The 12,982-nt window shown below is 37.5% G+C and overlaps 1 protein-coding gene across 10 annotated transcripts in view; it reads left to right on the top strand.

Annotated features, from left to right (window-relative positions):
* KDM6A (lysine demethylase 6A) overlaps positions 1-12,982 on the top strand; it is a 219,311-nt gene that overhangs the window by 74,558 nt on the left and 131,771 nt on the right. For all 10 annotated transcript variants that reach the window (XM_087966799.1, XM_026674041.2, XM_087966797.1 and 7 more), the window contains exons 5-6: positions 7,803-7,861; positions 12,211-12,331. In XM_087966799.1, the coding sequence (XP_087822925.1) occupies positions 7,803-7,861; positions 12,211-12,331 (180 nt within the window). The remainder of the gene's footprint in view (positions 1-7,802; positions 7,862-12,210; positions 12,332-12,982) is intronic.

Genomic DNA, 12,982 nt, shown 5'->3' with positions numbered 1-12,982 from the left:
TCTTGAGAATATTGAGACTAGGATTTATTTGGAACTAAGTGTATAGTCTTGTAAAGTCCCAAAATGTACTTCAGTCACCCGAATGCCAAAGAAAGAGACTCAAGAAGAGGCTTGAAATATAAGAGTTTTTATTTTGCAAAACAAAACCCTGGGTGGACAGTTTTCCATCACATGCAAGCAGAAAGCATGCAAGGAAAAAGCCACACCTTGGGGAAGTTATGGTTTCGTTTTATAGACATCAGCTTAGTACCCAATTCTGGCCCCCCAGTTTCCTTTGGCAGTGCAGCAAGGGGGAAGGGTTGAGTGCTTAACAACAGAGGAGCTGAGTGCTTAGCAACACAGGTATGTGCCCAGTGTAAGCCTGCCGAACTATGACAGATTCCGTTCCATGCACCAAGTGATACAAAATAAGATAACAGAAGTTACATCACTGGTAGAAGCAATTGAAATTCTTACAGAAGCGAAATAACAAGTCATTACTATGTCCCACTAATTCTACCTATTCTACAATAATCATGTCCCTACATTCCTCCCTTTTCTTTTAGGACAGGATGCGTCCTGTCATTGGTGGACTAGGGGAGTATATTTAATAAGGACAGTCTGGAGGATCATGATACTTGCTGGTGTATTGGGAGGGATAGCAGACACTATGGTTTAAAGGGATGAAACGGGAGGAGGAGGAGACCTCCAAAGGTTAACAACACTAGAAATCCAATCTTGCTGTATAGCTATTAAATTTAAATCGATAGTGGTTTCATTCAATAGCATATTTCAAGCACTGCCTATAACCTTATAATTCCAATCAGTTCTATAAACATAAATACCATCTTCTGCTAAGCTGGCTGGTCTATATATCTGACTTATTCTTTCTGGAGGCCACACATCATTCTTCCTCATAAACAGGTACACCCAATCAGTCACCTTTTTGCATGGGCAGTAGAAGAAAATAAAAAACTAGGTTGCACAGTGCCTAATACACGTACTCCATACAAGGGGTCAGCAACCTTTTGGATCTCATGGACCACCAAACTCATAATTTTAAATCCAGTGGACCAGAGACCCTGGGAAAATCCCAAAAAAAAGTCTGCAGGAAAATTCTCCACCCCATTTTCCTACCGATCGATCATTCTTTATTTGGGATCGCAGGATACCATCTCCAGCTCCATTCTCAGGGCAGGGGGAGAGACTTTTGGTTTCATGCAAGGGAAGCAGCAGAAGCAGCAGAAGTTTTTTCCGCTTCCCCAAACTTTGCCAGAAAGTCGACTTGTTGCACAGCGCAACCTCTTGTGAGCAGGATGCCTTGCAGGGTCCCAAAGACTTATTTCTGGCAGAGTTTGGGGGAGAGAAAGAAAGACTTTTGCTGCTTTCCTTGTGTGCAGTCAAAAGCAGAAGAAAGAAGCGGAAAGAAGCAGCCCAGTGGCCAGGCAAGGCGCATGGGGCAAGTTTCCCCCCTCCGCCCTTTCCCCCTTCCTCTCACTACCTCGTGTTGTTTGCAATGCAAGCAATGCAAGCCTTGTGTTCCCACAGGCCATGTGGGCAGCACAGCCTTGTGTTCCCATGCAGCCTGGATTAATTGCTTTGGGGGATGCTTTGGGGGTTTCATTTCTCTGTGGACCACCAAAATTTTCTCGCGGACCACCAGTGGTCCCTGGCCCACCGGTTGGTGACCACTGCTCCATACCATCAACCAGGCAATTGCACATAGGTAAACTCTCCACATATCCAAAAGAAGCCATCTGGAGCATGCCAATTAAGAGTTATCACATCCGTCCATAATCCACTCAGTCTAGTTGTATTTTCAAATGGGTTACTAGGTTGTGTCAGGGGAATTTTAGACTGAAAGGTGACATCAGGCGAAGAATGTGTGTAATATATGATTTTTCACACTTATCATTGCATTATATTCTCCTCCTATGAGTCCTATGCATAAGAAAATTAATCCCAAATATTGAACCATTGCATTAAATCAATCGAATCTATATCTACAGGGTTTATTATATTACTATCTCCTGGGACTATTGTATTCAATTCAGGTTGATCTGATTCAATGCCCCAATATATAGAGTTTATATGGGAGCAATCCTTTGCACATTTCCACAATCATAACAATAGTAACAACAACATTCAGCGATACAGTTACAATCACAGAGCCAAAACAATTGGTAGAGTGTGAAGTTGCACAGCTTCTTTTGGGATCTTCAGATGGAATAAGAGAGGCCAGTACTCAAGCTGGAAAGACCAAAAAGCTGCTACTTTTCCAATGAGAAAAATCACAAACAAAACCCATTCATACCACAATGACCACATCAGTTTTGGGGAATGTTTATTCTGAGCGGGTGTTCTACAGGAATCACTTTTCACTCTTGAAGGTCTTCCATTGGTCCTTTTACACATGTAATGGTCCACCCTTAGTCTTTAGTTTGGACTACTGTTTCAGTGGTCAGTAGGATTTGGTAGGACCTGTCCCAGGCTTGGCTAAGTTTTTCCTCACATCAGATTTTATCAGGACCCACTCACCAGGCTGGAACTTATGGACAGCAAATTCGAGAGGTAGGGTTAGAGTTAGTAGTCTTTTATTTCTGAGGTAAGATAAAGAAGAGGAGAGGATAAATATACAGTTCTTTACAGACATACCTTTAGTTTCATATTGTGAATTTTCCAAGTGTGGTAATCCAAACATCATTTCATAAGGTAAAATATCCCTTTTTAGACAGGTTTGAATTCTGAGCAAGGCCAAGGGTAAACATTTGGTCCATGGCATAGATGAATTTGCATTCCATGGAACATGACATTCCCACTGAATTCCCATACTCCATGATTGATTGAAGCACTCTTGCAGAAAAATGAGTTGCTGTCTGTAGCTTCTACTATCCCATATCTAGGTATTATCTGTTCCAATATAATTTTGGTGACTATTGCTGCAGTGGTGGCTGGATAAGCTTCAACCCATGCAGTCAAGTGATCCACTGTTACTAATAAATATTTAAGTCTGCCCACTTGAGGTAGTTTAATAAAATAAATCAAATGCATTGAAATGGTCTCATGCTAAAGTTGCCCTCCCTTTTCTTTATGCTTAGAACTTGTTTACTAACTCTTTTACATACTATATATTTTTCACATATTTGTCACAATCTACAGCATCCATAAGCTTCTACAAACAAGTCACATCATACCTCAGTCCCCCAATGACTACCCTGATGTAGTACTTCCAAAATCGATATTTGTCTTCCATTAGGCAATACCCATTTGTACTTGCTTCTATTTTTCCTCATTTCTTCTGCTCACTTTCATTAAACATTCTTCCACTACTATCCTGGCTGCCAAGTATTGCCTTGAGTTTCACAGGAATTCAAAGCTTGATTTACAATTCGCAAGTCTGTGCAACTTTCGCAACCAACAACTTTCTAGTTTCTACCAAAACTCCCTTCTCTTACCTTCTACCACTTCGTCTTCCATCTATAAACAAATTAACCCCTTCTCAGCACCAATATCCAATCATCCTAGTTGGATTCAAGTGAACATCAGTGGTCAATACTATATCATTTTGTTCCATAAGTATATTTTCATATTTCAAAATCCTTGAATATTTCAGGCTCTAACATTTTAGACAAAAATGCCATTGACACTCTCTTTCCTCCCCACTTCTGGGTTAAAAACCCTCAAAGCCATTCCCTTATCCATGTAACACTAGGCTCTTTGCATATCAGTCTTTATTAAAAATAGCATAATTATCCATTCACATCCTACAATATCCAGTCAATCGTAGAAATTTCCTCAATTCTTCGTCTTAGGGCAAGGGTTGAGTTACTAATCCCTCAATTCTTTCAGATGTTATGTTTTTACTTCTTTCACTAATTAAATGTCCTAAGTATTTTATCTCTCTTTTTATATATTGTAATTCCTAACTCATCTGTAACAATTCCTAACAAACAAACAAACAAACAAACAATGCCATAGGATGGAGCACCTTGACTACTAAGCATTCAAAATGCACACACTCATAAAGACATAAAAAAGGAAATAAGAAGAACAGCTTCAAAAATAAAACAAACAATCTAAATGAGGTATTTTGGGTCCGACTTTTGTGTCAATTCTCTGGTTTTAGTAAAATATGAGATTCAGATTCCATTCAAATAGAAGCAAATTCTCATTAAGTAGGTTAAAAACATTTACAAATCTGAGCAAAAGATTTCAAAATCATTTCTTTTATATAGGTTTAATTAAGTATTTTAAACTTCAAAAATTTCCAAAAGAAGAAAAAAATAAAAATTGTATTCAGAAAAGAAAAATATATTTGCATAGCTTTCTATATGCAGGCCAAAACAGTGCAAACTGCAAAACTAGGTATCAGATGTCACCCTTTACCCCGCCTTTCTCAGGCTGGCTCAGAAAAATAGTTAAAAGAACAGAAAACTGCAGCACCCTTTCCTCCTTTTCTCGCTCATCCAAGGCAAAAAAAGGAAGGGAAATACAGGGAGGAAAACTATTTAAACTCCACAGAATTTTCATATCCTTTCTTTTTCTTGCAAACACTTGCTGTTGCCTTCACAACAACAACAAAACCTTGCAACTTACTGTTTCTTTACACGAAAGGAAATGTCTCTGAGGGGAAGAATCAACACACAGACATTCAAAGGTCTCAGGATCACTTCACCTTATCATTCCTTATGAGGCTCGGGGCATCTCACATACTCACGTTTGTACTGTAATCAGACTTTTTGTGTAAACCAACTTCACATTCAAAAATTTCATTTCATTCTTTCTCCATGCAAACCAATCATTATAATTATTTCAGGAAGGTTTTTCACAAGCCAATGAGCTCCATTTTCTAAATAACTTTTTGTGTACTGTTAGACACATACACACACATACCATTAAATAACATTTCCAGACCTGGGAAGTTTTGTCCCTTTAAATTTCCATTTTTTTCCCCCTGTAGCTCATTCTTGAAGCAATGGGAAAACTCAGTAGTTTCAATCATAAATGTGACTGAGGGCCCTAACCACTGCCCATTTCCCACAGCTTTAAGCCCAAGCTGAGAAGCTTACTTAATTTGCCAGCTGGCCAAACATATCACAGTCAGTTGAATTCCATTCAATTCTGCATGCTTAGCATAGCTTAAGAGTTTTTAACAGAAATCACATCAAATTGATCAAGTCAAATTATCTGAGTCTTCCCATTTAGACAGGCTTTATCTTTTTATTACCTGATAAACCCTGGATAGGAAGAACAATAAACCTTTAGTTCTTTACTCTTAGTTCTTTCAGAGTTTTCTGGCTCTTTTGAGAATAATAAATTCTAGAAATCTTTCTAACACTGCAGTATTTCTTTTCTTCTATTCCTGGGTCTTCCTACTACACATACCAGCATAAATTAACCATATCTTCTTTGGTCAACCCCAAGATTTGAATCATCTTACTGTATGGAGGGGCATCCCAACCTTTAAGTATTTTTCCTAGTCAGGTCTATTTACAATTTGGGATTCTTTCTAATTATTTTAGTGAACTTCTCACTTTTACTCGAAGTTACACCCATTGTTCTATCTACTACCAGTCTCTGCCCTGGGGGCAGGGGTGGGATCCGACTGGTGTAACTGCCGGATCAGTGATTTACGATTTGCTGCATGCATGTGTCAAGCATCGTCAGCTTGCTGCCTGGACAGCTGAGCAGTGCTGTGTGTTTGGAAAAGTGTTTGGAAAAGCACTTTTTTCTTGCTTTTTCAACCATAGCTGTGCCTTGCAAAGTAGCTGAGGTTGAAAAGCCAGGAAATAAAGGTCAGGTAAGAGCCAGGGTAGGCGGGTTGGCCAAAACATCAGGAGACATAGAACCAGTTCTATGTCTGCTGCTCTTCAGAGCTATCGGTTCTACAGAGCTGGACAGAACCGGTAGAATCCCACCCCTGCCTAGGGGTATTCTGTCTCTTTCTAGCTTGAATCTCTCAGCAGGCACTGACTTATTTTTAAAGATTCAAACTCCTATTTATCTTAGATCTCCCAGCAATTGTTGGCCTAATTTTCAAGATCAAGATGTACCTTCATTCACACATTGTTTGCACCTGGCCAGGGCTTTCATGAGCAAGTTTAAACTCCACTTTTCTTTTTAAAAGACATTTTTAAAGCAACTTTTACTGCCACAAATGTTTTTAATATGTTCCAGTAGGCTAACAATCATGCATCCGAATGGAGAACACGCCCTTTTCTTTTTACTAGGTTACTCATTCTGTCTCTTGAGGGGATTTCTCGGACTTGTTATAGGTTCGAAGTCTGACCAAAATCTCCCTTCTCTTTCCTAAGGGATTTCTCTCCCCTGATTTTTCCTAAGGGAATCCTCAGACCTTTTCGTCAGCTTGCCGTTGATTAAAACCCTCCCCTGAATTTCAAGCTTCTTAAGGGGTTTTCTCAGTAGGGAGATTTCCCAGGCTTTTCCATAAGCTTGGAGTCTGACCAAACTCTCCCTCCTCTTTCCTAAGGGATTTTTCAGGACCCCCCCGGCTCATAGTTGGTCAGGACTCTCCCTTGAATCTAAAAATTCTTATTCCAACAGTCACACTCCTTTCAAAGTAAAGGCAAACCTCTAGTAGATATTTTCCACGTCTCAGTCACTCACACACACAAGGCAACACTCCCCTTCCCAAAAAGAAATTTCTACTCACTTAGAAGAGCTCAATTCCACACAGCCCGGGGCAAGCCTCTTTGGTTAGAGTGTTCAGCGTAGGCAGAATCGAAGCCTGCCAGCAAATGACCATGTTAAAGTCATTGGATAAAATTTTTCCAGAAGCGCTCTTGATTTCACCACTAGTCCCAGCTGGTTTCTTTTGTTTGCCATAGTGAAGGCCAGTCTAAACTTCAAAGGAGTTCAGCTTGTGAGGCCTTCGAGCCCCACATTGTTGGGCGTTTGAAAATATAAGGTCTCAAAATATACTTGAGTCACCCGAATGCCAAAGAGTAGAGGCTTGAAATATAACAGTTTTTATTTTGTAAAACAAAATCCTGGGTGGACAATTTACCACCGCATACAAGCAGAAAGCATGCAAGGAAAAAGCCACACCTTGGGGAAGTTATGGCTTCATTTTATAGACATCAGCTTAGTACCCAGTTCTGCCCCCCTAGTTTCCTTTGGCTGTGCATCAAGGGGGTTGAAAGCTTAGCAACAGGGGCTGGGTGCTTAGCAACACAGGTATGTGCCCAGTGTAAGCCTGACAGATTCCATTCCATGCACCGAATGATATAAAATAAGATAACAGAAGTTATATCACTGGTAGAAGCAATTGTAATTCTTACAGAAGCAAAGCAATTCTTACAGAAGCGAAATAGCAAGTTATTAATTATGTCCCACTAATTTTACCTATTCTACTATATCTGTGTCCCCACAGTCTGAAATATAAAGCTTTTCTACCCCTACTGATTATATTCTGACATAACTAGCCTTCCTTTTTTTCTCTCGCTCTTTTCATTTTGGTCTGAATTTTTTTTAACGTTCTGCTGATTTGAATGGAGACTACTTGGAAACTGAAAGAAGAAAAAACTGATCTGGGGAATACTTCCCAAATTTTAAACCTGCATCATTGCACTATTCTCTTACATAGCTTTTTATTATAATTAATAGCAATGGTAAAATTATTAGTATATTTAGTTGTATTATTTTCATGGTATTAAATTTCAGAATTGTTTATTTTAGGTTCCCACCCTGCTGCTACAGCTACAATTAGTTAATAATATACCCACTTCTATAAGAACTTCTAAAATATAAGCACTTCTAAAAACTTGAAAGCTTTAATCAAGTGTTTCTTTTCTTTTTTACAGAATGCTGCCTTTTTGTATGGCCTTGGCTTGGTCTACTTCCATTACAACGCATTTCAGTGGTATGTGGCAAAAAAAGCTGGGAGTGTTTTTGTTTTGTTAACCATCTACAATTTAGTGGGCCCTGAAAGAAATGAAATAAAAAGTAGTATAGTTTTTAAAGAATAGTTTTTAACAACTTTTTAAAACTACAGTATAGATTGCTTAGCAGTAAGAGTTAGCTTAACGTCTCTATATACCTTGTCCTCTGTAATACTAGTTCCATCATCCTTAGTTGGTATGGCCACTGATTCGTTCAGCACAAAAGTATGGAATATTAGTATTCTCAGCCTTGGCCAAAACAAAATATGAAGGAATATGAAATATTCAGTGTTCCCTTTCTTCTTATTTGCCCTCATTTTCTCATGTGTCTTCCTTACTTAATCTTAGATGCTTTGACATCCTAGTCTGGCATATTTCCCCTCCCGTCTGTTAAAGTTCTGTAGGAAAGATTTGTCACATTTTTAATGTTTTGGTCCATATTCAGAACAATGTATCCTTATTTCATTTCATGTGTAGACCTAAGCATTCCTTTCATAAGAAGAGTTTTTTTGGGATGGTTATGGTTCAGCTTCAGATTTTTAAAATTATTTTTCAACCAATGTTAATGCAATTTTGAACTTTCTTTAGAGGCTCAGAATTCATAATTATTTGTCCTGCATTTATATACAAATATCAAATGTTTAATTATTTTTTTATGAATTGGCAACAGTTTTAAATCTCTGGATCACTGATTGTTAGATTGACTGCCTCATAAATATTGTTGGGATTTATTTATAAAGAGATTCCCTGAAGAAGGGAAAGGTCTATCATTTTCTGCAGTAGATCACGTACTATAGTACATTTCTGTCTGATAATTGAGATTGAACCATACATGTAGAAGAAAATATGAAGCTTATTCATGCAAACAATCATCAATAGATTGTGTTTAGAACGTTTGGTAAACAATTTTTTATTTCTTAATTAAAATATTAGTGCCTCTAGGAAGTAAATTTATTTAACATTAATGCAGTATGAAAATGAGTATTGAATTAAGACTATCTGTTAAAACATTCATTGTTTTCTTTTGGTCAGAACTTGCCTTAATATTCTGCGTAGTATTTTGTCTGTTCCTGAATAGTTGGGTCTCTGTATTCACCATTATAAGATATGTATCGGAGCATTTGGAATTTCTAGATTTTAGGTAGGGGCTCCAGTTAAGCACCTTTGGTTTATTTTTGATCACAAAAACATTAGCAAAACAATATCATTTGCCTTTGGGTTAAAATTATTTTGCTTTATTGGATTCTCCCCCCCCCCCAAATCATTTTTGTTTTTCTGAAAGATTTGTCCTCCCATTGCAGCCATCCAATCTTTGGCTTTATGGCCAAAGTTCCGGTATTAAAGGCTTAATTTTTGGCTTGGTGAAGGCTGTTCAATATAGCTTTATGTAAATTGAACAGGCTTATTGTATTTGTTCCTATTTGTAAGCCATTCTTTGAGAGCAACCACCAATGGCAATAGATTCCAATGCTATTATAGCCCACTTTACTTCGTCCAAACATTCTGTTATAATCTAAAAATTGTTTAGTGATTTTTGTCTTCTCTGAGGGATTGAGTGAATTTACTCTTCACAGTAGATCTTCAGGTTATTTTTATGCCATTATTGGCATTGAAGAAATTTCCATTAACAGATGTAAAAAATTGTCCTGCCTGATTCTAGTCAAAATAAAAAGGTGGTATTCATTGTCTCTCCATTCTAACTCTAGCAGCCTCAGGTTCCTCTCATATATGCTTGTTCCAACTCCCTTGTTCTGTCTTTGTTGATATCAAAACCCTTCGAGCCTATGGCTACTGTTCCAATTGACCTGTGTTAGAAGGTAGCTTTTTGGGTAGTTGTCGCATATTTTTAAATCAAATTAAACAGTTTTGTGTCTTACAAAGAAATCCTCATTTTTCCTTGGTTTGTTTCATTTCTCAGGATATGAGTCTCAGCTTAATATGAGTCTCAGCTTAATACTAGAATCAAGACATTTTTCCCAGTCCATCAGCACCATAGGAAACAGTTTTGAGTGCTCATTATGACCTCACTATTTATATGAACCATATAGCACCATTTTGTTATTATATTTATTCTTGGGGTTTCAAGACTCATCTAAAAATCAATCTTTCACTCACAGTATTTTCCAAATGGATAGTAATAGCCATTGCTACTTTACTATGAGATAGCCAAATAGCTATGCTCAGGGGTGGGATTCTACAGGTTCGCACCTATTCATTAGAACCAGTTGTTAACATTCTAAGCAGTTCGGAGAACCGGTTGTTAGAAAAAAATACTGGCCTAATCCTGTAAGAAAGGCAGGAAGGAAACATTCTGGTGTTGCTTACAGAAACTGCCTCTCCATTAACCCTTATTACATTCTTGGCAGGACTAGACTTCCTGTCTCTGGAACTTCTCTGGAGTTTTTTTTTCCTCCTTTGCTGGTACTTTGCTTGTGTGGAGTGACCATTCAAAGTTACAATGGCACTGAAAAAAGTGACTTATGACTGTTTTTCACACTTACAACTGTTGCAGCATCCCCACAGTCATGAGAGGCCAGGCAAGGAGATGCGTGCCTCGATGTGAGTAAGGTTGAGTTGGCCACGCCCAGCCAGTCACATGATCACCAAGCCATGACCACCAACTAAGCCATGCCCACAGAACCGGTTGTTAAAAAATTTGAATCCCACCCCTGGCTATGCTTGCTTCATTCCACAAGTGTCAGTACTGCCAAACATTCTGTAGGACATTTATTTATTTGATAAAATTTGTGTGCTTCCTAATCAATCTGCCCCCCTGTGGTATAGAAGAAAATAAAATACAATAACAATATTCACAATAAGAAAAACAAATACTATAAAACATCCATGATATATAAAACAATTAAAAATAAACATAATATACATGTTTTTTTTGTATTGGTTCCATAACCCCAGAGCCTAGAACCATTAAAACAGCTCCCTGAAACAAAAAACTCCAACCAAACCAAAATATAGTGTATAAATTATATGGTGAAGACCCACATCCCAAAATAATTTGAACCAGTTTATTTCATCTGCATAAACATGTCATTGCTCGAATGACATAAATCTTTATGAAGTATATAGAATTAATATAAAAGTAATATAAATTTAATTGCCTCATCCAGTCAGTTTAAAGTACAAAAGAATTTATTTGTTATTACTGAAGAATGTCAAGACAGAAATTGAATCTATTGCACCTGAAGTCTACTAAATGTATTTGTTAAATTGAGATTTTACTTGTACTGTCAGTTATAATAGAGAGACTTATATGCTCTTGCTTTTTTAAAGAACTAATTATGTTCCAAATGTAAGGTTTCCAGAAATTATTCAATTACAGTTTGCATTATTTTAAGTTTTTCAGAATGACAAATGACCAGGAAATCTAACAAGTGTGATCTAAATACCACCTGGAGATTGATGGAAGAGGCTTACATTGAGTTATAGTAGGAAGGCACTGGCTGCAATAAATTGTATAGCTAGTGATGAAACGTGGTAGAAATTGCAGGTTTGTTTAGTTATCAGAGTCTTCTAGGACTGGGATCTCCAACTTTGGCAACTTTAAGACTTGTGGACTTCAACTCCCAGAATTTGCTTTGTTGGCTGAGGAGTTCTGGGAGTTGAAGTCCACAAGTCTTAAAGTTGCCAAGGTTGGAGACCCTTGTTCTAGAAATGTCCTACAAATATTGTAAAATAAATAACTCTAATGTGATTAAACTTTCTTACCTGCTATAGTTACCTGATTGCACATTTTTGTGAAATGTAGATGTAATAAAATATTAATGCTTACCTGCTTTTGATCGTGATTATGTATTTATTAGATATTTATTCTGGTATAAATATTAGTATAATTTGGTTTCAGAATTCAGCAAATTTAAAAACCCTATTTGAAACTACACATTCACTATTTAGTTGTTCTCCTTAAAGCAATAGTCCCCAACCTTTCTGGCTCTGAGGACTGGCAGGGTCGGTAGAGGCGAGGTGAGAGGAGAGGGATGGTTTTATGTGTGCGCATCCTGCTTGTGCAAAAAAATCAGTGTTGACTAATCCTGGCGATTAGTCCCTGCAATTTTCCCAGCAAGGTTTTTCAGAAGTAATTTTCCATTGCCTTGTTCTAGGATTGAGACAGAATGACTGCCTCAAGGTCACCCAGATGGCTTTGTGCCTGAGGCAGAACTAGAAATCATTCTCTTCTGGTTTCTACTCTGATGTTTTAATCACTATACCAAACTGGCTCTTTTTCATTTAATATGTGCATTTTTCCTGGACAATTTTCTTCTAAGAATGTTTTGATCTTCACAGAACATTTCAGTATCCATTTTTGTTTTCCCAGGGCAATTAAAGCATTTCGGGAAGTGCTTTATGTTGATCCCAGTTTTTGCCGCGCCAAGGAAATTCATTTACGACTTGGGCTTATGTTCAAAGTAAAGACAGATTTTGAGTCTAGTTTTAAGGTAAGAGTTTAAATTTTTAATAATAATGGATTTATTTGTTTTTACACTTGCTCTTCAATATATCATAATTCAAATATATATTTCTTTTCTTTTCTTTGAATGAATGATTGAATGTATAGTCTGCCCATCTCATATACTTGACTTTTGACCCTTAAAATTGTATTACAGATGAAATTGGAATTTATTTATGAACTTTTGGATCTTGCAGCTTCACATAAACTTTGGATTGAAATAATTGAATCCTTCATTTTTTTTTCTATTCACTATCCAGAGAGGATTCAGAAGTGTATGCACAAACTCTAGTCCCCATCATATGCAGAGTAAGAATTAGATAATGATTGAGTGGAGGATATATTGTAAACATGTTTTTAATAAGCTAAAAAAACTTGCCTTTGATTGGAGGTGTTGGATACTAAAGAAGCTGACCAAATTGCTGACCATGACAAGCACTTCAAACTTAACTAAGATAGGGTTAGGGAGGAAACCTGCCTCCACACCATCATCGGCCACCTCCAGTCCATCCAATCAGAGGTCGATAGAAGACATGATACAAATTGAGATATCAAACCCATTTAAGGAATTCCAGCCCATGCTCCAATCAATGTAGGAGATTATGTCAAAAAACCACAACAAAATGAAAAGGAAAACAGG

Source organism: Notechis scutatus, chromosome 5 (genome assembly GCF_049901735.1).
Source record: "Notechis scutatus isolate UNSWTSFEM ecotype Mainland chromosome 5, rNotScu1.2, whole genome shotgun sequence".
NCBI lineage: Eukaryota > Metazoa > Chordata > Lepidosauria > Squamata > Elapidae > Notechis > Notechis scutatus.
The sequence above is the reverse complement of the archived record's forward strand: the minus strand, read 5'-3'. Positions and strand labels throughout refer to the sequence as shown.